The sequence below is a fragment of the Magallana gigas genome, chromosome 2, assembly GCF_963853765.1.
Source record: "Magallana gigas chromosome 2, xbMagGiga1.1, whole genome shotgun sequence".
Lineage (NCBI taxonomy): Eukaryota > Metazoa > Mollusca > Bivalvia > Ostreida > Ostreidae > Magallana > Magallana gigas.
The window spans coordinates 13,467,111-13,493,243 of NC_088854.1; the positions used below are offsets into that span (position 1 = coordinate 13,467,111).

Here is a 26,133-nt window from a genome sequence, read left to right on the forward strand (position 1 = left end):
AAGGTAGGGAGATTTCGCAGCAAATGAATAATAGATGAGAGATTCTAGTGAGCTAGATCAACCAATCCCGTTACACTTAACTGTGAAATTTGAGCACGTGATCATTGATCATCCAATCAAAACTGGTTTTATGGAAAGGTATTTGCTCATTCACCTTTTTTAGTTGCAAGATGGGCGACTAATGGTGAAAAATAAAATGATTAAAGTCGTGTTTAAGGTAAGTTGCAACAGCCTGATTTCTGTTATTAGATTGTTTCTCTTACAGTCATGCATTAAAAACAAACAGTCCTTCAAAACAAATTCGTTTTACAAAGTATTTTGGTCTCCATTTGTTGGTTTTTATGGGCCATTGTTGTAACGTGCGGCCCCGCATCAGCTGGCTGTTGTAAGCCTAGCGTACAATCGCCTATACCAGTTTACTACGCCGTGATACGCCGACATTAAGCTTGGTATGCGGTGTAGATTCCGCCATTGTCCGTTGATTTTTTCAATGAATAGACGTTCTCCTGAAATAAATTTAAGTAAAAATAACAAAGTACTACTTAAAAAGGACCAATGGATGGATGATACTCTTTGAAACGGAGGTAAAGGCACTATCGATAATGGAGGTCACGATGGGAAAGAATGACATATTTTGTGAAGGAAATTCCATCGATTAAAGGTATTAGAGATCATTTAGATACTTTCCCCCAAACGAAACTGCTCTCATAGTAGTGCAACTTTTATTTTTTTTGTATGAAATGCACTTACAATCGAGTCAGTTGTCATAGGATGAAAAATATAATTGGGCAAATTGAAATAAACTGGATGAACAGAAAACCAGGTAACCCTCTCACATAGGCAGATCAAGTTATTTAGATCAATGTTGAATAGTTGAGTTTATTTTAGGAATGATTCATTTATTACTGGGTATGTGAACAGGATACTGTACATAGTATCTATAAGTCATTCAAACCACAAATTTGTTGTTACAGAGTACGATATGATTATGTAAATTGCCACTGTACATTATGTTACCCATTAAGAGAATACATGCATTGTCACAAATAGTGAAAATGCATCAACGATAAATTGTTTGTAGTACAGTTCTGAACATTTGCTTATAAGTTGATAATTGTGATATATGTGTTGAAGAGCCTGTTATATATTTTGGAGTAGTTTTATAATTTTAACCGAAGAGGGAAGCATTTAAAAAAAAGAATCTTATTCCATGTGAGCTGTATGAAATGTCAACTCAAGATGTGCTGACAGTCTTTTCTCTAAATTAAGGCACTAATCCTCCATCTTCACCCACTCTTCTCCAAGATAGCGTACTAGAGTGTGATTGTTATGCAGATATTTAATCTTGCAAGATATAAAAATCTGAAATGTTTTTATAAAAAGCACATGTAGACGTAGTTTAACTCAGAATTCTTTCATTATACATGTAATCATTAAGAAATTGAAGCCTGCAATCTACCATAAAAAAAATAATGGAGGTTGATTTTTCAGAAGCTTGTCAGTGTCAGTCACCTTGTCCTAAAAATGAACAATAAAGGCTTTTTATTTTTAACTTTTATTTAGGGTGAATTAACCATGCATCGGACACATACCTTGGATCGGACAACTTTGTTTATAAATATACAAATAAATGTGCATGCGCTCATGTTTTGTTTCGTATATTCCTGAATTAGAACAAATAAACTTTATCGTTATGAAGAATTTGACAGTCACATTGTCAAAGAAATAGCAATATAGGCATCTTAAAATGACATCAAATACGCCATTATTGAAAATTAAGTTACGAAGATTTTACACTAAAGCATTATTTGAATGTTGTGCGTTTGATTGTGAATTAGTGAAAATGCACTCTCTGCGTAAAATAATTAAAAAGAAGTAAATTTTGAAACAAAATTTGATTAAAATGAATCCAAGAAATTTGAACAAGTAATATCAAGGTCATTATTGCACCATATGTTCATTTCACCATGGATCGGACACAATTTAACCATGCATCGGACAGTTTTCACTGCATGATTTCTTCTAATAATATGGAGATTATGTGCCCATTCCTTGAGATATACTTTAAATGTGAAGTAAAATAAAAATTTAAAAAATAATTGATACAAACATTTTCCTCAGACCACTTAGAAATCGAGTTTTACGGGTACAGCCCTTTTAGTCCAAAGTTCCTGTAGGAGCTGGCACGATAAAGAACCCATTATGATAAATATTCCTTTAAACAGAAGCACTATAGTATAGATTTGAGGATTTACATTATTAAGAAATCTGAATAGCAATTGAATAAATTAATTTTTCCAAACATTTGTATTTTTGCATTAAAACCAGAAAATGTTGTTATTTTTAATCTCTACCGTACTGCTTATAACTGTCCGATGCTTGGTAAATATTGTCCGATCCATGGTGAAATAGTTCAACACTTCATTAATTTGCTTTATTTTCTACATTTTTAACAATTTCACAATTTTTTCTCCAATAATTAAGCAAGGGGAAAACCTGTAAGTTTTAAAACAAGTTTTCTTTATATTTGGACGATATTTGATGCGTGAACAAAGGGAAAATTCCAAAGGTGTCCGATGCATGGTGAAATCACCCTAATACCATTCATGCACAGATCTATAGGGGTGGTCAGGAGGTCTATACCCCTCTGGAAATTTCAAATTTTATAAATTTACTTAGTAAAATTACATAAAATAGACCGCCTTCCTCCCCGGGCAACCATAGCTATCCCTCGAACCAACCCAGAGCTTCATATTTTAAATTTCTATTGTAGACCATTTAGACTTTTGATTGGCAAATGACTGGAGTGATGAGAGATTTTAACAATTACTCTGTCTGATGCATGTAGTAGTTACCCCATATAATATTGTTGGTTATGTACAAATACCCGATGGGCGTGTTCATAATGACATGAGGGAGCGTAGCTCCCGAGTGTCGTTATGACCACGCCCATCGGGTATCTGCACATAATCAACAATATTATATTGGGTAAGTTACTTGTACCATAGTTTACGATTATTCATTATATCTTATAAATTATTATAGTAATATCGGGAGTGCACTTGCTTCTAAATAATACCGTGCCGATGCGTTTGTCTTTATATATGTACATTGTACTTCGTGAGTTTCCAAAATGACTTTCTATCTAAGACAAAGATTAATTATTTTTTTTTAAATTCATATCCCTAATGAATTGATCGACTTCATATTGTTATATTTTTAATTCATGTTCATTTTCCGACTTATAGTATCGATATTTGCTTCAAAAAATTAAACTTATTAACACAATTTCATATGTACGAACCCTAAATTGTGCAATGCTTCTGTTTGAACAATTAAAATTACGGTAAATTTAAATTAATGAAGGTAATTATTTTTAAAAATCTTATTTGATACTCTGTATCAATAATATACATGTATGTTTTTTTTTTAAAATGTCTGAAAAAACATGTATATTGAACAAAATCAATCAATAAGCAGAAAAAAAATTATTTGAGAAATGCATGTTGCGAAACCGTGAATGGTTAATGTCAAATTTGATTGGCTACCGCTATTCACTCTGTCCACAAAACAAGTTTTCTATTCAAACGCATTCCTATCACGTGATTGACTTTCTATAAAACCTTTAAACAGGATACTCCTATTTCATTTCACATGAGTTTCTCTACTTGTCCGCACACATGGAGAGGAATATTAAAATATATAATTATAGAGTCTCTCTGACAAAGCCATTGCCGATATTTTGTTATCTCGAGCTAAAAATGAGATTTATTCGACGAACTGAGTTAGTCGAGTCATTTATCCTTGTTGAGTTTTGGCAATTTTGATCTCGAGGAAGCACTTACTGTGGAGTATTATGGACGTGCTAAAAACAACTTTGTTGATGTTGTTTTTACTCGAGATAGAGGGCGGAGTTTAAAAAAGTGAGGGTTATGTACATATAACCCACACTTTTAACAATAGAAAACTCGCCAAGCTATGGTACAATTAGTTAGATACAGACTAATCAAATGATAGTGACTGAAATATTTTTCTAATGTTATTATATACACACTGTATTTAAAAATTTAAACATAGGATAGTTATTTCAGTTGTAAAGAATTACTTATGGTAAAATAGATTAATCCCTTTTGAAAAGAATACTGTCTCAGAAGCAAAGTTTAGTTTGATGATTTGTTAAATATAGGTGAATTTTTTCTCTTTTGTTGAATAGATTGAGGTGAGAAATCATGAGTAGACGAGGAGACACAAGACAAAAAAGAGGTCAATCTAACAGCCCTGTGCCACAAAAAGAACCAAGAGTGTCGGGTAAGTGTGTTAAAATGTTGCTGAATGTGTCGGCAGGCTATTGTGGAATTGCACATGTGCTTTAACTGTCAGGTAAATGTACAAGCTGATGCTATGGGAATCCTCTTCATCGAATTCCATCATTACATAGGCATATACACATAAAAAAAAAATCAATAGCAGTACAGTTTCGGCAAAACAGGAAGTATTATCCAAGTTGAACGCTCACTTCTTAGTCAGAGCAGGAACTATAAATATAATGGATGTTATTCTGTCCTGCAGAACTACTGTGAGGTTGTGTGAAATTATTTTTAAAACAAAGGATAAAAAAGGCATTTGAATACATACCTTTTGTGTTCATGTAGAAAGATTTGAAGTGTGTTGTATAGGATGAATTAAATCTTGAAATTTTATCATATACTGTCAATTTAAGCCCCCCCCCCCCCCAAAAAAAAAATCAAAAAGTTATGATATCTCAAAAAAATTTGAATTGATTTGTAATTTTCCCCGTTCTGCTCTTTAACTAATCAACCATGCATAGCAATGCATACCAGTACATGAATTAAGGTACAAAGCTTAATTTTTAGTTCAGATTCACTTGTCAGAAAAGCGTCAGAATTTGTTCATCAAAAAATTTTTTTAATGCAAATTTACACCTCTCATCTCTATATCTTGAAACAAACTGTTTCTTTACACTTGTGACGGTATTTACTTGTCCAACACATTCTCTTAACCTTAAGGTACTTCACTACACCTAGACTTTTACTTTTTAAGCCACTACGTCACAAGATGGCGATTTAAATATTTTGTTAAACTGCTTGTATCAATCGATTCAGATCTATATTGTCATAGCTCTGTGGTTAAAACATTAGGCTTGTTAACCGCAGATCATGAGTTCGAATCTGCCTGGCAATTTTGTTTATGTTTACAGAATGAAGTTTTGAAAATATCATTTTTATCCAAAATTGCACATTTTTTCGCCTATTTGACATATATACTACTTATCCATCATGCTTTCTATTATAATCAATTAATTTCATGTTGATTTGAGAACTTATTTTAAGGTGTAGTGAGGCACTTTAATTGGAATTCAGGTCAAATTTTCTCTGCTGAAAATTAAAACTTTATGTAAGATTGGATCCTTTAAGCCTGTGTAGCTCTCCATCTGCCAGACTAGTAAATGTTATGCCTGGCTTTTTTTCTTCATGATATTAGTATTTAGAAATACATGCATGCTAGAAAATTTAAATATATTAAGGTGGAAGACAGACTAAAAAAAGAAGTGGAGGACTGCTGGAATCCAATGCTCCTCCCAGGTCAGACAACAGCGAGAAAACTCCGGATCCACCTATAGAAACGCACGAAGACAGTGACGTCAAACAGCCACCTGAGACATCAAAAAGACAGAGAAGTGCTAGAGGTACAGTCAGCAAAATGTTTAATGGGAATATTCAAACAATTTGCGAAACTTGGAATTTAGAAAATGTTATGCAATGTGCCTCAAATTAATGACAAAATTCAGTTAGAAATGTGAGGAGGCAGAGACTTTAATAAATAGCTTCTTATCATGAAGGAACAAAGAGATAATTTCTCGTTGTCATGGAAACTGTCTCTAGACAAGGATGCATTCAATTGTGTTATGCTCTTAAGAAATGGCTTTTGAAAACAAATTGACTTCCTATTTAGTTCAATAAAAAAACTTGAAATAATATGGCTGTATATATGAAGCTACAAAATAAAGCCTTTTTTTTTAATTGATGTACAAAATCATTGTAGGGCGTAGTGGCAGAGGGAAAAAATCACCACCAGAATCTCCTAAACAGGAAGACCCCCCTCCTAGAGAGCCCTCTGCTCACTCAGAACATTACACTCCCACAGTAGAGGCTTCAAGGGTAGAGGCTCCAGATTTACCTCCTCCTTTACCCCCCTCATCTTGTACCCCTAACAGTGAAGGTCAAACAGGTCGTTCCTCGAGGCCTGCATCCCGCTCCTCTGTGAAAAGATCAGCAGACGCACATGAGATGGAGACTCATGAAGAAGAGAAAAAGTCAATTGCTATTCCTCCAAAGAAACGAAAAGGAAATGAGATAGAGAGGGAGCCCTCTCCCCCGTCCAAGAGACATTCCATTGATCTGAGTGAGTGGATAAATCAGAGAGTTTTGGCCAAGAGGGATGGGCTCTACCAGCCAGGTCAGATTAGTGACATTAGACAAAACAGGCACATTGGTGTATTATTTGATAGTGACAAAAATACTGTGTATTTTAATGATGTTATGGACCAGAGAGCTCAGTTTGACATTATCAGTGATCATAGTCCCATGGCTATGGTGACAAATGTTGGTAGCAAAGTGTGTGTCAGGATCATTCCTGAGGAAAACTATTACTATGAGGGTGTGATTATTGACAAAAAGTCTCAACCTGTTTCATATTATGTCCAAATTCAAGGTCACCATGAGGACAAATTCAGGGACCCCCAGTGGGTGTCGCGGGCAGTGTTAAGGCTCATTCAACCTCCATGGTATGAGGACCTTCAAAATTTACCTGAACAGCAAGAGGCACCTACTCCCCTTTCAACCATGGCCTTCCCCCTTCAACTGCAGATGCCCCATCATCAAATAGCACACCATCATTATGCTCCACAATTAGAAATAAGCCCCCCTTTGCAAGGAAGGATGGAAAGGTCCCCTTCTCTGCCACAAAGCACTAGCATAGAAAGGGGGGAGTCTTCTGAGGATGAAATGAAGAGTGAGGATATTGATTTTGATTCAGGGCTAAGTACCCCTAGATCAGGTAGTGCAACTCCAGGGTCAGGGTGTCGGTCACAAGGAGGGAGTGGGGGGAACCGTCCACCCCCAAAAAAGCGAGAATTCTCACGAAGTAGAAGTGTACAGTCATGTGAAAGCAGTAGGTCCAGTACACCAAGATCTCCAAGTTCTACGCAGAAATACAAAAAAGGGGATGTTGTGTCAACTCCAAATGGAATCCGAAAAAAGTTCAACGGTAAGCAGTGGAGAAGACTGTGTTCTAAAGAGGGTTGTACAAAAGAATCTCAAAGACGTGGATATTGTTCACGCCATTTGTCAATGAAGGGACAAAAGAACATGAGAGGAAACATGCAGCAATTCAGGAAAGGTGAACATATGGAGTGGTCTGAAAGCTCAACTCGAGAAAGCAGTGTTACTGACTTTGACCCAGAGCATCCTCAAAGGTTTGATGAAACAGAAGCAGCCAATATGTTGGTTTCCCTTGGAAATTCAAGATCTACAACTCCAGCTTTTTCTCCAACTCCCAGCAATCATCCTATTTCACCACATCCTGTGCAATCACCTAGTACAATGGGACCTAGAGGCAATCCTTTGTCTTTTGCTCCAATTTCACCTCATCCACAGACTCAAGCTTTCATGACTTCACCAACTCGGAGTTGGAGTTCAGGTACATCAAAATCAGGGAGCTCTTCATCTGAGCATGTTTCCCCAATCACTCCCAGATTCCCTCCAACTTCTCATGCACACATGTATAATGCACCTGAAATGGAGCAACTGTACCAAAAAATTGCAAATGCAAGTAATTTCAAGATTGATCCAGTGAAAGCTGGACAGGAAGGGAGCAAAGCCCAAGTGACCTTTGATACATCTACTGGTATTCTGCATGCACCACAGAGACTCCCCGCAGGGAGTGTTTCTGTTATGCCCCTGACTCAAGATATGCAGGCCAGAAAAATGACCCACAGTTTGTCCATGAGTGCTCTACCCTCGCCGAACCCCGATCGCCACAAAGAGCTCAACAACCGCACCGCAACGCCATCCTCCAGAATATCGCAATCATCAATGTCTACCTTAAAGAGTTTGATTAATTCTGCACCAATCAAGCCACAGACCGCTATAGTAGCTCCAGTGTCCAGTCCAGATCACATACCATCTGTCATTCAGCACCAAATTCAGCACCAGATTCCTGCACAGTCCTTACTACCCATAATGCCAGTGGCAAATGGAGGCAAAAATGAACAGCCTGCTCCAGTCAATTCTGCACCAGGTATGTTATCTTATTTTTTTTCACTTTCAAATTTAACTTGCTAGAAGTTTGTGCAGATAGTTTTCAAGGTATAGATTAGATTTTGGCATGTCCTGTAAAGACAAAGGCTAAGTTTAGGGAACATGTAAATTTATTTGGCTTTTCTATATGCACAGACAGACAGATTAACAGGTATTTTGTATATGTAATAAATGAAAGATAATGCCTCAGAAACTCTCCAACTATAATGGGATGTTCTTAAAAATTACTCTTAAACAAAGGTGTTTTGTAATTTTAGGACAAATTTTATGGTAATTTTAATTATGCCCATAAAATGAATTTTCCAAACATTTCATACCAACAGGTACATGTAGGGTATTAAACTTTTTTAACTTTTAAAATGAAATACCTTGGAATCGTTAGAATTTGTGGTGGCTCAATATTCGTGGTTTTTGTGGGTAGACCTCCCCCATGAATTTACATCCTTAATGAAAACAAAGTTTTCTTACTGAAACTTAAATCCAATGCATACATGAAATTACATCCCAACGATTGAGCTTAAAACACGGGCAATCCATGAAAATTGGCCCCCACAAATTTAAATGATTCCACAGAATAAAACAAATTAAATGCTGAGTTAAGAACTTATGACCCAGAATGTGTTACCAGTAAGTTTTGAAGGGGCTGAAATGTTTGATTTTCAAGTACTTCTAGTATAAAGTTCTTGCCCCAAACCATCAAATATCAATACTTACTAAAGAACAAGGAATATAAATAAAATGTCCTACAGTTTACTTTTAGAAGTTTTTTGCATCAATATGACTATTGTATAAAAGTACTACATGTACCAGGTACATGTAGTGTGCCAATTTTAAGGTAATATTTTAAAATACTACTTGTAGTAGCAGAAAATTTGTTTAGAGCTTAACAGAATATTTGATTAATTTAACAAAAAAATTAAGTAAACTAGGAATGAATTTGTGTTATGGAAGGAAGGGGGAGGTCCAATTCCCAGTACTGTAGTGTAGGCGAAAAAGACATTTAATATTTGCAATCATTTTTTTTAAGTTGAAAGAAAGGTAAATGCTAGCTATAGGTAAATGCGTGCAATATTTAAAGGTAAGATTGAACTGAAATCACTAGATGGGTCACATTCCAAAATTCTGATTGTATAAATTCTCCAGTTCTACATAGCACAAGTACCATGTACATGTAGTTATGTACTGGTAGTTTGAATTTCTATCTCTCGGTAATTTTAGAAAAAAATAAAATAGAAAAGTATGCGTACTTGTACACCTGCAAGAACTACTATGGCCAGGTTAAAAAAAAATTTCAATCCATCGCATGTTCATGACAAGATAAATACATGTATAATACAGTGTATATACATCACCAAGGATTTTACTTAAAATTAGTTTAGAAAAATATGTGGAGAAATATTTGATCCTTAGTTGTTTTTCTTATACCCCGGTATATTTTCATTTCATTGTGTTTTCATGATATTAAGATAAAATATTATATATATAGAATATTAGATGCATGATGTATATTTCCAAGGATTTTACTTTAGTTGAGAAGAATGTGTTCAGAAATATTTGATCCTTAATTGTTTTTCTTGGCACTGTTATCAAGTATACCTATCGGGGTATCCTTTTTTGGTGTGCTATTTCGTGTTCAATCATTAAAATCCCTCTTCCATTGCTGTAATTTAAACAGAATCCAGGTCGATAATCCAACATATAGCACAACTACGGGAGGCTTTAAAAGAGGCCAGCTCACGAGACACAAGAATTTGTTACCAATATATCTTTTTATATCCCATGAAAAGCGAAGTCTTAACAGTCACGCCGCGAATTTCAAGATGGTGTTTTATTGTTGAATTAAGAAGAAATTCAGAATACATACTTTCCTGCTTTGAAAAGTTTTAATAATAAGTAAAGCTATATGCTTCATGTTATACCTGTGAAAGTGTGAGCCAAGCAATATTGATTTTGTGGTTAATATTTTATGGTTGCCACCATACCTGCAAATATTTTATGTTCTTAATCACACATTAAGAGAAAAGGGATAAAATGTGGGGGTTTTTTTCCTGGTTAAATATTCAGGCTCATGAATTTGATATAAACCAAGTAATTTAAATTGTTGATGATGCACAGGAAAAGTTATGGATTCTTTGCACAAAATCTTTTTATAAAATTGTGATCAAAACAATTTTCATATTGAAAAAAGATAAACAGAGAGACACTGGCATCAATTGCCATGATCCAATTAGCAAAAAACAAAACAAAAAAACCCCTGTAAAACACACACACTTTAAGAACAGAATAGTACTCTTGTGTGAGTACTGGTACACAGAACTAGAATATCTGCCCTGCTTTTAGTAACTAAATTTAGGTCAATGAGAATTTTAAAGCAAGCTTGCTTTGCTGTGAAGGTGGGGTTATTTTTTCTCAAATTAAATATTGAAACTTTCTCAGTTATCATATTGGCTGCCGGCCTGATATTTTATTCCATGTTACACCTAAAAATCAAAATTTTTATTGCAATATTGTATTTGTGTTAATAGGAACCATATTTTGTCATGCTTACACTATTACAATGAAAATAAGAAAAGATAGAGCAACATTGATCAATTTACGATCAATTTACATTTTAAGATGCCGGTAATAAACTTGAAGACAAACAGTTGTTGCAAAAATTCAATAAAATAAGTCTTTGCCAACTTTGAAATGTGGAATAACTTGGTAGAACATGTACCGGTATATAGAGAGTCAGTACATCATCTATGCAGATTTCTTTTATCATAAATATCAAATTTACAGACAGACAATGAGGGTATCCAAAATATACACTTAAATCTTAATCTTAAATCTTAAATTTAGTCTTAAAGAATGCCAACTTTTTTCTTTATGTTTTAAGTTTAATTGCTACTTATTATTTTGATGTAAGTTATAATTTTAATCTTCAGAAGCTTGTCTTCAAATTCATATTTATCTCTTCCAAAGGATATTTATAGTTGATTTATTTTACAATAACAGCTGTAGACTAGCCAATGATTAACTATATATATATACCCGGTAGGTGAATGTGTAAATTTCATTTTTGTTGTGTTAATGTGATAATTGAGTCTGTATTTATCTCTTTTCCTCAGCAGTTAATTCCAACAAAGCTGTACCTGTCTTTCCTTGGCATGCTTTGGTCCCATTCCTGACCAATACTGGTCCTCCGACTGTCACTCAGACTCCGCCCACTACTACTGAACAACCAATAGAAAAACAGCATCAAGCTGTCAATCCTACATCATCACCAAAAAAGGCCAGCCAATCAGAACATCGTGTCAGTGCTTCAGAAGCTCGTAAGTGTCAAATTTTGCAATTTTTAAAAATTATAGTCTTACTAAATGTATTTTTGATACGCGATAAGTTTGATATATGATAAGTCATAGACAATTGGTTTGTGAGATTGCTGGACATTTTATTGGGAATTAAACTGATCTCATCACACTATGAGCAATTTCAAGATGTAAATTTAAGGAATATCTATTTTCCCCACTTAAAAAATTAGGAAAATTAAATATTTTTTACCTGGTCAGCTTGACAGTTGATAATTTCCTTTTCTAGATCTCTTTTCTTACAATATAATAAGATTTGGTATGATATTGAAACGCGACTTATTTTGTTGAGTGTTAAGGTTTGAATATTACAGCTCCTATTGATGATGAAATAGAAGATGATTACGATGATGATGTGTTTGATACCAAAGATGAACCTCAGCCTGAGCCCAAGAAAATCCCAGCAAAGAGGCGGAGCCAAAGTCTGAGTGCTCTGAAAGACAAGGAGGAGAAGAGTCCTAAAAAGGTCTTGTTAATGATTGCAGAGCTTGTTAATGATTGTAGAGTGAAACAAAATTTCTTGATTTCTGTATGAAAAAAATTCAGTACTCGACAGATGCTTTTAATCTTTTTTTGTGCATTTACTGGTTTCATCAATATCAGTTGAATACAAATTGGCTTTTGTTGTCAAGTTAATTTACAAAACCAAGTGTTCATTGAAGTATAAAAATTGATATGAAATGATTGTCCATGAATTTATAATACTCGAAACTTTGAAATTTGTTAAAACCATGAAGATACTTTACAGCCATGAATATTAAGGAAACGACAGTGTGAACAATTCCTATAACATGATGTAAAGAATTTTGTTTGTCAAAATAAGACATATCCTGTTATTGAAATGTTCTGTATCTATCATTTTTTTTAAATGTTAGATACATGTACTGTTAGACTTTGTGATGTAGATCAGACTGAATTTTATAATATGCGATATCTAATTTCAATTTTCACAAATTATAGTCAAAAGACAAAGACCACATAAGGAGACCCATGAATGCCTTCATGATATTCAGTAAAAGACATCGACATTTAGTTCATCAACGACACCCGAATCAAGACAACAGGACGGTTAGCAAGATTCTGGGCGAGTGGTGGTATGCCTTGGGCCCCAACGAAAAGCAGAAGTACAACGAGCTGGCCAATCAGGTGAGGGCTGAAATCACTCGGGGCCAATTTCTTTTTTTAATGAAGAATGATATTTGAATTTAATAATGTATAAGCAAAATATATGAAACCAATTCTCTTTTATTTTTATTCCCATTTCAAACCACTGGAAAAAGTTATCTATTCAGAGCTTGAATTTTTCCTCCTGTTTTTTCAATCATTATAACATTAAGTGAGAGAAACTAAATCTGTAAATCTAATTTCTGTAGGTAAAAGAGGCACATTTTAAAGCCCACCCAGACTGGAAGTGGTGCTCCAGAGACAGGAAGAAATCAGGGACCATAGCGGACAAATTAAAACAGAGAACTAGCAGCCAGCGGCTCAGCTCCACTGACGATATATTGGAAGATGCAGGTTAGTTGTAGGACATTGTGAGAATATCCCACTGGCAGTATTTCTGAAAACTTTCCTATTTATCTGTGAATTGTCTTTTATTGTCCTGATAGCTGGTTTAGCAGTTCTTGATAGATAGGCAGATACATGTATGTTGTCATCAGTTGATGTCTATTAAAAGAGGCAAAAGAGTTCAACCAACTGATAGTTCATCTGCAACCAACAATACCCATAGGTTGTATGAGAAAGTGAATTTTATTGCATACTATATACCTAACAATTTGTACCAACAGCAGAAATCATTATGGTATCTTATATCAGGAAATATACCAACGGATTTGCCAACCTATCATTCTTATGTATTTATAAAAGAAAATTCTTTTATATAAGGTGTCTTTTTTTCTCTGAAAATAACAAACAAAAATTGATAAGTTTGCTATGCCCTGTGATCCAACTTTTTCCTGACTGTTTTAGTCTCTGAATCATGGAAAATATGTCCAAAAAAGCTTGTTTGAAGTTTTTTTCAACATGACACTAACTAAGATTTCTGATCTTTGGTATTTTTGTGGGGATTAAATTTTATACTTTGCTTAAAGACTTTCTAATGTGAAAAATCTCAAAAATTAGTCCTTGTCAGATCTCTCTGCAAATAACATAATTTGACTCAGAGATGCTTCTTGTTTAATAAAAGTTAATTTTTTCTTTAATTTTAGATACAAATATGGACACAGAGGATTCTGTTTTTCTGAATCCTGAGTCATTGTTTGAGAACAGACGAGGTGGTAGATCTCAGAGCTTATCAGCTGTTCCAAGGGAAGGGGAGGGGTCAGCTTTTATGCCCCCAGGGATGAATATAAATGCAAATGATGACCAGCGAGTGTTTACAGAGGTAAACATGGGGTATTTCAATAAAAATTCTTTAACTCAACCTCAACAATGACAGATTTTTTGAAGTGATATAGAGAAATGACTTAAATGGTTATTGTTAATCATTTGTACATATACCTGTTAAATTACAGGCATTGAGAAGACAGTTAACCAATGGGCTGTCCAGCCAGAAGTCCTCTCTGTCACAACACGATACCCCCCGCTCCTCCGTGAGTCACCACTCCTCACCCCTGGCCAAATCCTCACCCCTGGCTCAACCTCCGATGGACCTCCAGCGTCGCCACTCTGTGTCTGGGGTGGAGGAGGCACACTCCAGGGCAGCCACAGGGTCTAAAGATTTAGTGGGGGATGGGGACGGCAGTGATGATGAAAAGATGGTCATTGATGAGGATAAAGGTAAGAAATCCCTCCCTGAATGTACAATTTAACATCTTTTTGCTTAATTTTCTAAATATTCTTCACTATTGAAATAGTAGCATGTTTTAAGTTTTTTTAAACAAAATGTGGCCTACATCTAGGTGCAGGTGACAGGAGTGATCAGGAGGGAAAGAGTTTGATCTGCCATGAACAGGTATCTGACAGTGAGACAGACTCGCAGACAGAGGAAGATGTTCCCATGGAGAGCAAGATCAACAAGGCCTTTCCCCAGCAACGATTCTCCCCCTCAAACCAACCAACAGACGTAGCGTTCAGGTACGTCCAGTCAGGGCTAATTGCAGTGAATGTCATTGTAGATAAGAACTGTATCATTATAGCATAAAATACATGATAGTGTGAAAAGAATGTGTAATTTGTTTCCTTAAATTTCTTATCATAAACAGTAACAAAGATATCTGCAATGATTTATAACATTCCATCCATGAACTGAATTTTTTATCCAAGAATTGCATCTTGTTGCTTTGCTAGTCAATATGAATATTCATTACAGACCAACCCCAATAAAGAAATTACCTGAGGGTCAGCCCAAGGTGGTTCAGTCCTCTCTCCCGGGAGCAGGGCTTGATTTAGTTGAACTCATTCCAAGGCCTTCAAGTGTGGGCTCGGGTTTTCAACCCAAAGGTCAGTTTATTACCAATCCACAGCTTAATCCACTGTAATGATAAATGTGGTTGCTGATTTGAGAAAGAAACAATACTAACCTCTTTGTAGAGATATGCAATCCAACCCTTCTCAAAGTCTGTGTTGTTTTGGATTATCAAATTCTGTATCTAACAGGGTATTTTTTTCTGAAGGTTAAAACAAAAATTTGTGAAACAGAAAGATACTTTGATGGGCTGTCAAAAATACCATGGTGTTAAGATATTTGTTTGTAACTTAGGTGCTGTGTTCCGAGCAAAGACAGCCCACTCAAGAATGGCCTCAACAGGAAGCGTGTTGGAGGGGTCACATCCCAAGCATGACAACACCCCAAGGCTGTGTCAACAACCCCCGGTCAAAATGGGCAACATGAAAATACACAACATTACAATGACCACACAGGACCAACAGCTTATTGTGTCCACCACCACAGAAACCATGATCGGAAAACAGAATGGCAAAGGGCAGGTGATCGGGAAGGCTACAAAGTCCAAGCAGAGAAACAATTCTCAACAAGTGCCCATTCAGCCCGCAGTTACTCCACCTTCCCAATACCAGTCAAAACCGGTTACTTCTAGTAATGTGCAGCTAATCGCCCCAAATCAGACAATTGCAACAAATGTAGTACAGAACAGTATGGTGATGTCGACCTTCTCCACAATGGGCAAACCAATCACTACACCTGTGCCCATTGCTTCAAAGCCCATTGTTTCCATGCAGCAGGCACATATTGCAGCAACCACAACACTTAAAGCAGGAGTTCCAAACATTCAGCCCATTCAATCCGGTTCAAACAATGGTGTGAAAGGGATGAGCACATTTGTACTGCAAAACATTCCAGCTTCTCAGTATGCCATTTTAAATCCCCAGAACCTTGGGAGCCCAGTTGCTGTCTCCAAGGCCTTATCTACAAGTGTGTCCACCATCCAAACAAATCAAGTCTCGGGAGGATTCATCACAACATTAAGGAACATTGCACCACCCCAAAACCACCAGTCACAACCTCAGCCCACACCCACAACTATATACACTAATTTGGTCCAAATCAAATCAACCAATCAAACAGCAGCCACACCCTCTGTGCTGAATGCTGTCACATCTCAGCCAGCAAGCCTTCAGCCAACACAGATTCAATACATTCTTCCTTCAGTCCGATTGGAAACTCCCAATGGGGGCAAAGTACAGAATCTTCTGCAGATGGCCTTACCAGGGGGACAGGTACAACAGGTTTGTAATTTATTAAAATTTGAAATGGGACATTTCTACTTTGAATGTAGTTCAGATAGAAAGTAGATTCTGCTTTTCTTTCAATTCTTACTTTCTCAAATTTTCATATCTTCGATTCATTTCATAATTCCATTCTTCTAGAATATTTATTGAATATTTGCTTTCGATATCTCAAGGTAAAAATGTTTTTTTTTAAAAATGATTTTGAATGATTTTTATTGACAAGATGGATTCAAAGAATTTAACAAAGATTTTAGCAAATGTTCAGTATATTTCATTGAGCTCGTCTTTAATAATTAACAAAAAATCATCATATCAAAAATAACAGTTATAGCTTTGTAGGGCTTTCATCCTATCATCTTACATCTTTTCATTTTGACCTCTAGTTGGCCTTTGGTGGTAACCAATCACAGGCTCCCTTACATTCTCCACTTCCACCCCAGATGCAACAGCAACATTATCCGCAATTACAGCCCTCTCCTCAGCCAGTTCAAACTGGACAAAAGATCCAGCTTGCTCCGGCTGGATCAGGAATCAAGATAAGCCCACTGAAATTTGTTCAGGTACAAACATGAGTTTATACCTGAGGCAGATGACAATTTGATTTTAAAATGGGGGAATGGGTCAAAAGTTCAGGGATTAATAATGAATCTGTAAATGATTTTGGTACTGTTCCTGGAAAAGGTGCCTGTATTATAAAATTATTTTCCTGGGATTTGTCTTTCCTAGGAAGAAATCTACATGTCTGTGCCAAATCATGTTTCTTATGAATCATCTATCCTAGGCAGAAAAACATATGTCTATCTCAATTTATTTTTTCCTTGAATCATATTTCCTATAAAATACTTCAATTAAATAGTAAACCTTCTTGAATAAATTGCTTTTTTAAATGTATGAAGTAGTGGTATCTACTAATAATTAAAGTTGATTGCAGATTATTTAATTAGTGTGTCAGTAATATCACACTGGTGCTTTAGCAAAGAAATTAAAATACCGGTAATTTCATTCTCACTTTCCATTTTCATCATTGTACACATTGTAAGTAAAGAAAAATGTTAACAATGAAATAAATACTTTTTTATACAGTAAGCCTGATATGACGTTGAACAGAAATATAAAAATGTTTTTTTTCCAGGGGCAGACAAATCTTCTCCAGCCCCAGCAGCAACATCAGCAGCAAATTGTGTTGAATGCGACCAAACAACAGGGGCTGCCAGTCACGGTCGCCCAATACCAGATCGTCAACCAACCCTCCCCCCTCCCCGCAGGTCAGTGACATCATTGACAGAAAGTCATCACTTGACATTGTATGGGTGTATAATGAATCTTATCTTTAGATTATTTGTCGTCAGTACATGTACATGTGAGACCTTGATCTTTAAAAGTCATAGACCTTATAAGTCTAAGGGATTTAGGTACAGTTTTAAACAACTTATTTTTCTGGTTAATATAACATTTTCAGAAGTAAAAGCAACACCTTATTATTAAAGGACATTAACTTTCATTTACTTGCTTTTGTGATAATTATAAATAAAATTTCCAGGAGTGCTAGCAACATCACAGCTACCCACTGTAACAATAGCCCAGCCTATTGTATCTCTCGGAGCATATCAACAGCAGCAGCAGACCATCACCCAGCTACAGGGCCAGGCGACCAGCGGCACAATCACACAGCTTCAGGTCCACCCCCAGACTCCCACCCACATACCCACGGGGGCCCCTCATACCCCCACACAGGTGGCCAGTCCCGGACAGATCACACAAATACAACAAGTCGCACAAGTACAGCAAGCCAAACAGTACCCGGTCAGTCAGGTGTTGACCCCCGGGGGACAGTATCAGGCCATTGGTCAGCAACAGAGGTTCCAGTTTCTGCCAACTCAGCAAAAGTAAGGAACATCAGTTTACATGTTTATCATAATAGGAAATCTTCCAAAAAATCTGCCTGTACAGGGAGTGTCAGTGAATCTTTCCCATAGATTTTTGAGTAAGAAATGAATATTCTTTTTTTAGGGTGATGGTCCCCCAGTCCATGCCTATAGGGACAGTTGCCTCTCCCTCCCCAGCTGTGTCCCCTGCCTACATACAGACATATGTGGGATCCATTCAACAAAGTAAGGCTACTAATTAAGGCTCATAAAAAAGCTCATAGAAACATGTTAAAATAAAAAAAAGATAACTGCACAACTCTGCAAGGACTTTTTTGTTAACTTCATCATATCACTGTTAACAAGTTATTGAGGGTAAGGGATTTTCACAATGTTTTCATGTTAACCCTGATGTTGTAGATAACCAGGGAGGTGTGCAGCAGGTGCTGATTCAGCCCAATGCAGTGAGGTCCCCGGCAGCTAGCCCAGGGCTAGGACAGAGCATGTCACAGCAGCAAACCATCACCACAAACCAGGGCAAATTTGTCTACTATTCAGGTAATGTTAAAAAAAGAACTTCTCAACTCTTGTACTAGTACTTGACAGTGCATATACATGTTTTTATATTGTTTATTTTGAATTAATACACTTTGGGTAAACCAAGGGAAAATTGAATCATGGTTGTTTCATCTTGTAGCACCAAGCCCCACCCCTAAAGCTTCTGGAACTACAACAGAGAAGAGTGACATAGGTTATGTTTCGGGAAATAATCAAAACGCCAGGCCTTTGAAAGTCAAAGCTGCCATTGCTAATATTCCTGTGGCCACTGAAAGTTTTCCATCCACTCCAACCTCTCAAGGTAGATACTTACCTGTGTAATCAAAAACTTGTGCCTTTGAATTAAGGAATATGGACAGTGGTCACTCACCCCTGTCTCAAAAAATGCAAATAGACATTTATGAATATGTCTTTAACCATTAAAATTGAAGTAAACAATTTTCATTGCTGGGTTGAACTCTCCTGGTAAAGATTTTTTCCTCTTTTTTTACTTGGAAAGGTTTGAGAAATTCCACAAGCCTTACCCATAATGCAGCTACCACACCGAAGGCCCCGAGTCCCCAACCAGCCTACAGAAGTCCACAGGCAATGATTGGCCAGCACAAGCCACAGAGGCCCTCCCCCCTGGTGCTGGACCATTCTGCTATGGCTGATGCTGCAGACCCAAAGACGGACGAGGAGAGGAAAGATGAGGCGGACACTCGTCAAGAGAGGGCGTGTAAGGGGCGGAAATACAAGGAAATGGTGGAAACGGGGGCGGTCACCCCCAGGAAAGAGAGGAAGGTCTGTATTCTAAGTGCTGGTTGGACATTGATTAATGGAGACTATGTTTATAATTGAAAGATATTGTCATGGTTTAATTTTGAAATGTTTAGGTCTGTACCTCAAGTGCTATTTGACAGTTATATAGGGAGGCTTTCTTTTAAGAATTAAAATAAATTGTCCTAGTTAAAATTGTTTTTGATCAAAGAATTTACTGCCATTATGAAAGTCGTTAATCAATGAATTTAACATTCATACTGTAACAAAATTGTGTATTAATTCTTTAAATACATTGAAATTAAAAAACAGTATAAAATGTTACAATATAAAAATGCTTAAATTTCAAAGGTGTTTACGGTACACAAATTATAGGTACAGATAGAAATACATTAAAAATAAACTTTCAGAAATTAAATTTTTGTTTACCTTTGTAGTCTTCAAAAGGAAGTTCTGGACCTGACTCTAGTGAAGAGAAATCGCCTCAGTTTACCCAGCCCCAGAAGTCTCCCAAACAGACCATACAGGAGCCTAGCATGCCTGCCCCAGCCTCAGCCACTGCTGTGGGGACCCCTCTCAGTCCTAGACCTGTAAGTACAGGGAGGGATGAAGTTGGCCTATTCATTCAAATTCTAGATTATGGTCAGGTCAGTGAATATTTACTCTGACCTACTTAAAAGATGCACAGTTTTTGATACTTTCATTGTTGTTATCAAAAACCTTTGTATATTTTTCTCTTTGACCAGAAATGAAAATAAGTCAATAAATAATCAAAATTTGAACAGAAAAGAAGAGATAAAAAGTGTTGTACAATTTATGGTTTGATTCTCCTCATCTTTGTTGGAGTTATTTTTCTTGGAATAGGAAATTGTATTCAGTAAAATTTTGTTTGTTAAGTCTATGTGATATTCAAAGATCCATTGCTTTTTAGAAACACAAGCCTCCACCCCTACCAGTGTCCTTAGCCCAGAATTCTTCTGTTCCCTGCCAGAGTCCAGCCCAGAGTCCCAAAAAAGTGACTTTTAAGAAAAAATGTGAAGATGGAATGCAAAAGTAGGTTACTTGATGTATAATATGCATGTACATGCATTGCATGCACATTATATGCTCTTGTGATGGAATACCATAAAGGTTTCTCTAAGGTTTCTGTTACATTTACAAAAGAATATTTATCTAATGCAGAGTGCTACAGAAGGTAGATTTTGAGCAGAAGTTTGACCAGCTACCCCAGTTTATTCCAGAAGAGACCAACATGGCTTCCCCTCTCCCTCAGAGTCCTCGAGCCATCATCAGCAACTACAGACGCAAGAGGAAAGTCTCCTCCTTAGGTCAGTACTGATTCTCAGATAGCAAGGTTCAAATCTAGCAAACAAATCAAAATGTCAGTAGTTTGTTGGATTTAGAAAGAGGATGGGAGAACAACAAAGTTCTTGGAATACATTGATTGTTAAAATATTGGCTTAATCTGCAAGCACAAAAGAGGACAATGATTTCAGAAAAGATTATTGAGTATTTCTTAGCAATGCAGGAAAAGATTTTTTGGGGGGGATTGGTTATACAAGTATATGGAAAATCATCAATTATCAGTATTATAATGTTGCATTTTACATTAATAATTGCATAGATGGCAGAGAAGGCTTCTGAAATAATTTTAATGTGTATAATACATGTTCATGTAATTTATTATTTCAGCCACTGGAGAATTAACCCCAAGGGAATCAGAGATGGAGATTTCGCCAAGCCCGAGCTACAAGAAGTCCAGTGAATCAGAAGCTAACACACCACGCACGCCCCATAGTGCCCATTTTGAGGACAATATGTTCTTTGGCAAAAATTTTGAAATTGAAAAAATGACACTTCCTGCAGGTAATGAAGTTATCTTCTGTCTAGTTGTATTTATAAAGATTTTGAATGAAAGATTTTCTCTTGTTTTGATTTTTTATGCAAATGGGGGGTTTGTAAAGAAGATTTTGAACGAAAGATTTTCTTTTGTTTTGATTTTTTATACAAGGGAGGGGGGGGGGGGGGGGGGGGCAGAAATACATGAACTGACTTTAACAGTGTAAAAGACAGTTTCTATTATACTATCCCAGCATTAATTAGATTGTGATTTTATTGAAAAATATTCTGTGACTGTTGATTTACAGATTTTAAAGATGATTTTGGAGAAGGAAGCATTCCATGCTCTCCGCGCACACCCAGTTCTCCCGCTGGTCAGTTTTCTTCCCTTCGTCGGATCTTGGATCAGAGACGCCAGCTTGTCATGCAGCTTTTTGAACAATATGGATTATTTCCTTCTGGTAAAACTTACTCAAGTTTAAAGTGTGGAGTTATTATACAACATAATAAGCATAAACTTTGTATTTTGTGGTCATTATTACATACATACTAAAATTATGCAAAAGTATATTTTTTTTTTACCTGAATAAAAAAAGGGTTGGGATTTGGGGTTTTGGGGTTTTATTTTTTACAAGCAATACTAAAAATCATTATAAATATATATACTGTGGTTTCATTAATATTCATGTGTATCAATTTTCGTGGATAAAGTGAAAATCACAGTTTCAAGGATATGTAAATTCGTGGCCAATGACCCTATCAATACAAAATGTTAATAGAAATTGCATTTCAATGAACATTTCATTTCATGGATCAACTTAACAACGAAATCCACGAAAATTGGTATTCAATTGATGAAACCACAGTATCTGTATTTGAAAGTAACCAGGCTTGTTTGTGCATACACTTTTATAAATTTGAATTTTATCCTTATTTTTTGTAGCCCAAGACACAGCAAATTTTCAGACAGAGCATGCAGCTGTTTTTCCCTCCAAAGTTTGTCTACAACTAAAGATTCGAGAAGTCCGTCAGAAAATGATGGCTCAGTCTGCAGCTGCTGAGAAGGCTACCCATCCTTCACCTGGAGCTAGTGGAGACTCTGGTCAAAGGTCATCTGATGCAGCATCCTTTTCAGAGCCCTCTGGTGGGGGAGACAGTCGAGAATCAGGGGGATTTAATTCATTGTCCTTACCTTCGCATTCTGAGGGTAATATGGAATGAAAGTGCTACTGGAGAAAAGGAAACTGATTCCTTGTGTAAATATTTGCCTAGATACATGTATATTACAGTACGTCCCATTTCCCTTTGTAAAAGTGCAAATGTCTCTGTGTTAATGAATATATTATATACATGTAGATTAGTTTACTTGATCAGAGGTGAATATACGTAATTTTTAGTGGCAAAATTTGGTGAAGTAAATTGAAGTGTTTTAGCTGTATAGATGATAGACTATTCGAAAAAACAAACATATCTATTTGGTGTGTGATGAGCTATATTGGTCCAAGGTGCAGGAAATGTAATGGACTATTAGAAAATGGCTAGAAGAAGTGCCAAAGGGGAGAAGACAATACCAGCAGATATAATCTGCCATATAAAAGAGAAACAGAGAGGGCAGGCCCTCATATTGTTTTAAAGATTTTGGATTTTATGTTAACAGCTTGTTTTATTCTTTCTGTGATGCAAGCACAGCGTACAGTTCTAGAGGAGATTATATATATTTACATTGTTAGAGATATCAACACTGATTATTAGAGTTGTTTGTTATTTACTGAGTTCCGTTTTTGTCTCTTAGCTGTTTTAGCTTCAAGTTGTTTCCCTTTATTTGACAACCCTGTTGTCTTGATTTTTATGTTTAGCTTCTTATTTTGTGTTTTGTACAGATGTATTTTGATCAAAGAGTTCAATATATTTCCATTTTATTTTTTTCCCCTGTTTTTGTTTTAAACATAAATCTGTATGAGAGTGTTGTGTGCTAGTGTTTGTTTATGTGTTTAAAACACCAGTCTTGTTAAGTTCGAAACCAGTACTGAATACTATTGTCAAAATCGTCACCTGGAAACCAATGTGTAATGGCAGGAAGGAAGTGCTGTTAGAGACCATCATATTACCGTTAATTATATCGTTGTCAGTCAGTTTCAAATTAGAGTCAGAAACAAGCAGTTTATTATTCATCCAGCCATGCAGTGCTTGTGAATTAAATAATATTTATTTAATTGCTATTAAATGGATGAAGTTAAATGTAGTTATTCCATTTTTTTTGTAAATTAAATAATATTTAATGCCATTACCATAAATTGATGAAGATAAATTTAGTACAATGTACATATAATTCCGTTTTTAGGAATGTTAAAGAACATGCATTTCCTTAATATATTGAGATTTCTCACAGAATCTTACTTATTTCCTCGTGTTTTTGTTTGAAAGGTTGAATAGTAAAACACAGTTATGGAAATGATATGCATTGATGAGACTGACAGTATGATTAAGTCTAGAGTATGTTTGATGTTGTTGTTAAGATTGAGACTATGGAAAATGGCAGTTTAAATGTATACAAACATTTACAAGTATTTTGTCAATGCGATGAAATACTGTGGTTTCATCAATATTCCATGAACACCAGTTTACAGAAGTTTTGAGTAGGCTCAAAAAATCAAATCTTGTTCAAAGTAAAAAATGTGACAAAATATAAAATGGCTAGAAGCATTGTTCACAATAATTGATGAAACAACAGTACCCGGTACATGTAGTGAAATGTAAAGAATTATTGTACTTGAAAACAGATTTTGTTTCAAGTATTAGTAAAATAGTGAATTTCATTGGCCTTTGAACAAAATTTATCTATTAAAGCTAAATGTTCTCGTGGAATAGGGGCTAACTGTTAGGATTCAGCAAGTTTAATTGTTTACAAGCTGAACCTGGTTAATTAATTCAGTGATAAATTGATGCCCCCTACAAGTTGGTAAACAAAGGTGTGAGAGAAGATGAGGTCCAGTTAGAGAATTTCATTTTGTGTAAACATTTGCACTTCCACAACATATGGGCATTTCATTTAAGCATATTGGGCAAACAAAATTTAATTACTTGTATAAATCTTTTGAATTTGATCACGTTTTCAGATATTTATTCAAAATTTTCCATTTAAGACTACCGTTATTCACTACTAAAATTTGACAAATTGTAAAACAAATCATTTTCTTTTTATTTACCTTTTTTCTCTAAAAAATTAATAATTGCTATGAATTGCTCCAAATTAAGTTTTTTCTACTGCTCCTGGATTTTTCTGACATAGAAAAGCAAGGAGCTATTTGCAGACCATAGTATATAAACTGTATAATTGTGAATATTTCAACTTTAGTTATTTGTACACATTATCTATATACTTGTATAATTAGTCTTCTAGTTTAATTAATACACAGGGTAAGACTAATTATTAATGCTTTCTCCTCTGTTATTGCATTTACATGTATGTGTATTAGAATCTCTTTCATTTTTCTACTGATTTTATCTGTGGCTTATGATGTTATTATAATATGAAACTGAATAATTTCAGTGATTTCTTTACAAGATTTTTAGAGGTTATATTACTTTTAGCCTCCCTATTTCAATTTATAAAATTTCACTTTACTAATACCGAAAAAATTATTTGAGGTCACAAGAATTATTCCTAGTTCTGAAGCAAAGAACCAAATTGTCACAACACTATTTTTTAAAACAAGGTTGTTATTTCCTTCTTTGTACAAAAAGCAAATCACAGTTGAGAAAATCAAGTGTCTTCTTCAATGGAAATGTCCATGTATATATTCAAATTGATTGTGGTCTTTTGTTGAACATAGCACATATGTTATTGTTAAAAGAAAATGTGATTTGTTCTACAGTTACAAATTAAATGTCACTGTAAATGTCAAGTTGTTTGTTATGAGTATTTTTCATATACTTGTGATGTGCCAATTTTCCACACCTGAGTGGGTGGTGGTGGTGTGGGTAGAAGGTGGGGGCCTTCTGGTCAAAGTTTATGCCTTTAACAACCAATAACATTCAACGGAGATGAAAAGCCTCGATGTGGGGTACTCGTGCCAATCTAGAAGTTTTATAAACATTGGTAGATGACATGAGTTATAGCTTGGTTACAAAAAGTTACAACATTGATTGCTTCATAACCATCTACGACGGGCTTGGAAAAAAAATTGTTCAATTCGTGTTCAGTGGTCATATATATCCTCTATTGTCATAAATTTTATTTTGGTTTGAATTAATTTTCATAAGGATACATAGAAAATTGTCTACTATGCTCCCTTTGATGAAATATGACTTCGCGTTGCCCCTGTCAGTGGATATGTAAATCAGTACGCCAAGTGTATGATCATAAGACATTAGACATAGTACATGTACAGTATTTGTACACTGATACATTAGGCATGGTACAAGTACAGTATTTGTACACTGGTACATTAGGCATGGTACATGTACAGTATTTGTACACTGGTACATTAGGCATGGTACAAGTACAGTATTTGTACATTAGGCATGGTACCAGTACAGTATTTGTACACTGGTACATTAGACATGGTACATGTACAGTAATTGTACACTGGTACAGTAGGCATGGTACATGTACAGTATTCGTACACTGGTACAGAAGGCATGGTACATGTACATTATTTGTACACTGATACATTAGGCATGGTACAAGTACAGTATTTTTACACTGGTAAATTAGGCATGGTACAAGTA

The 26,133-nt window shown here is 35.6% G+C and overlaps 1 protein-coding gene across 6 annotated transcripts; it reads left to right on the top strand.

Moving 5' to 3' along the window:
• Window positions 1-76: 76 nt before the first annotated feature.
• Window positions 77-25,307, top strand: LOC105342153 (protein capicua homolog). Of its 6 annotated transcripts, none has more exons than XM_034448032.2 (26): window positions 77-217; window positions 4,214-4,308; window positions 5,546-5,707; window positions 6,064-8,319; window positions 11,450-11,653; window positions 12,004-12,155; window positions 12,650-12,835; window positions 13,063-13,207; window positions 13,900-14,075; window positions 14,206-14,470; window positions 14,593-14,767; window positions 15,003-15,133; window positions 15,393-16,378; window positions 16,765-16,941; window positions 17,514-17,646; window positions 17,922-18,267; window positions 18,392-18,492; window positions 18,667-18,804; window positions 18,944-19,105; window positions 19,304-19,587; window positions 20,001-20,153; window positions 20,495-20,616; window positions 20,746-20,891; window positions 21,256-21,429; window positions 21,711-21,863; window positions 22,346-25,307. In XM_034448032.2, exons 2-26 carry the CDS (start codon window positions 4,230-4,232, stop codon window positions 22,621-22,623), a joined length of 7,284 nt encoding a protein of 2,427 aa, XP_034303923.2. In that variant the 5' UTR covers window positions 77-217; window positions 4,214-4,229; the 3' UTR covers window positions 22,624-25,307. The 6 variants fall into 6 exon arrangements, with proteins under 6 accessions (XP_034303923.2, XP_065931198.1, XP_065931197.1 ...); XM_066075126.1 differs by having other exon boundaries at window positions 15,393-16,369; XM_066075125.1 differs by having other exon boundaries at window positions 11,453-11,653.
• Window positions 25,308-26,133: the final 826 nt, after the last annotated feature.

Coding starts and splice junctions, on each gene's coding strand:
- LOC105342153 (XM_034448032.2), top strand. CDS start 4,230: ATGAGTAGACGAGGAGACACAAGACAAAAAAGAGGTCAATCTAACAGC. Junction 11,654..12,003: donor TGTCAGTGCTTCAGAAGCTC/GTAAGTGTCAAA, acceptor TGAATATTACAG/CTCCTATTGATGATGAAATA. Junction 12,156..12,649: donor AGGAGAAGAGTCCTAAAAAG/GTCTTGTTAATG, acceptor CACAAATTATAG/TCAAAAGACAAAGACCACAT.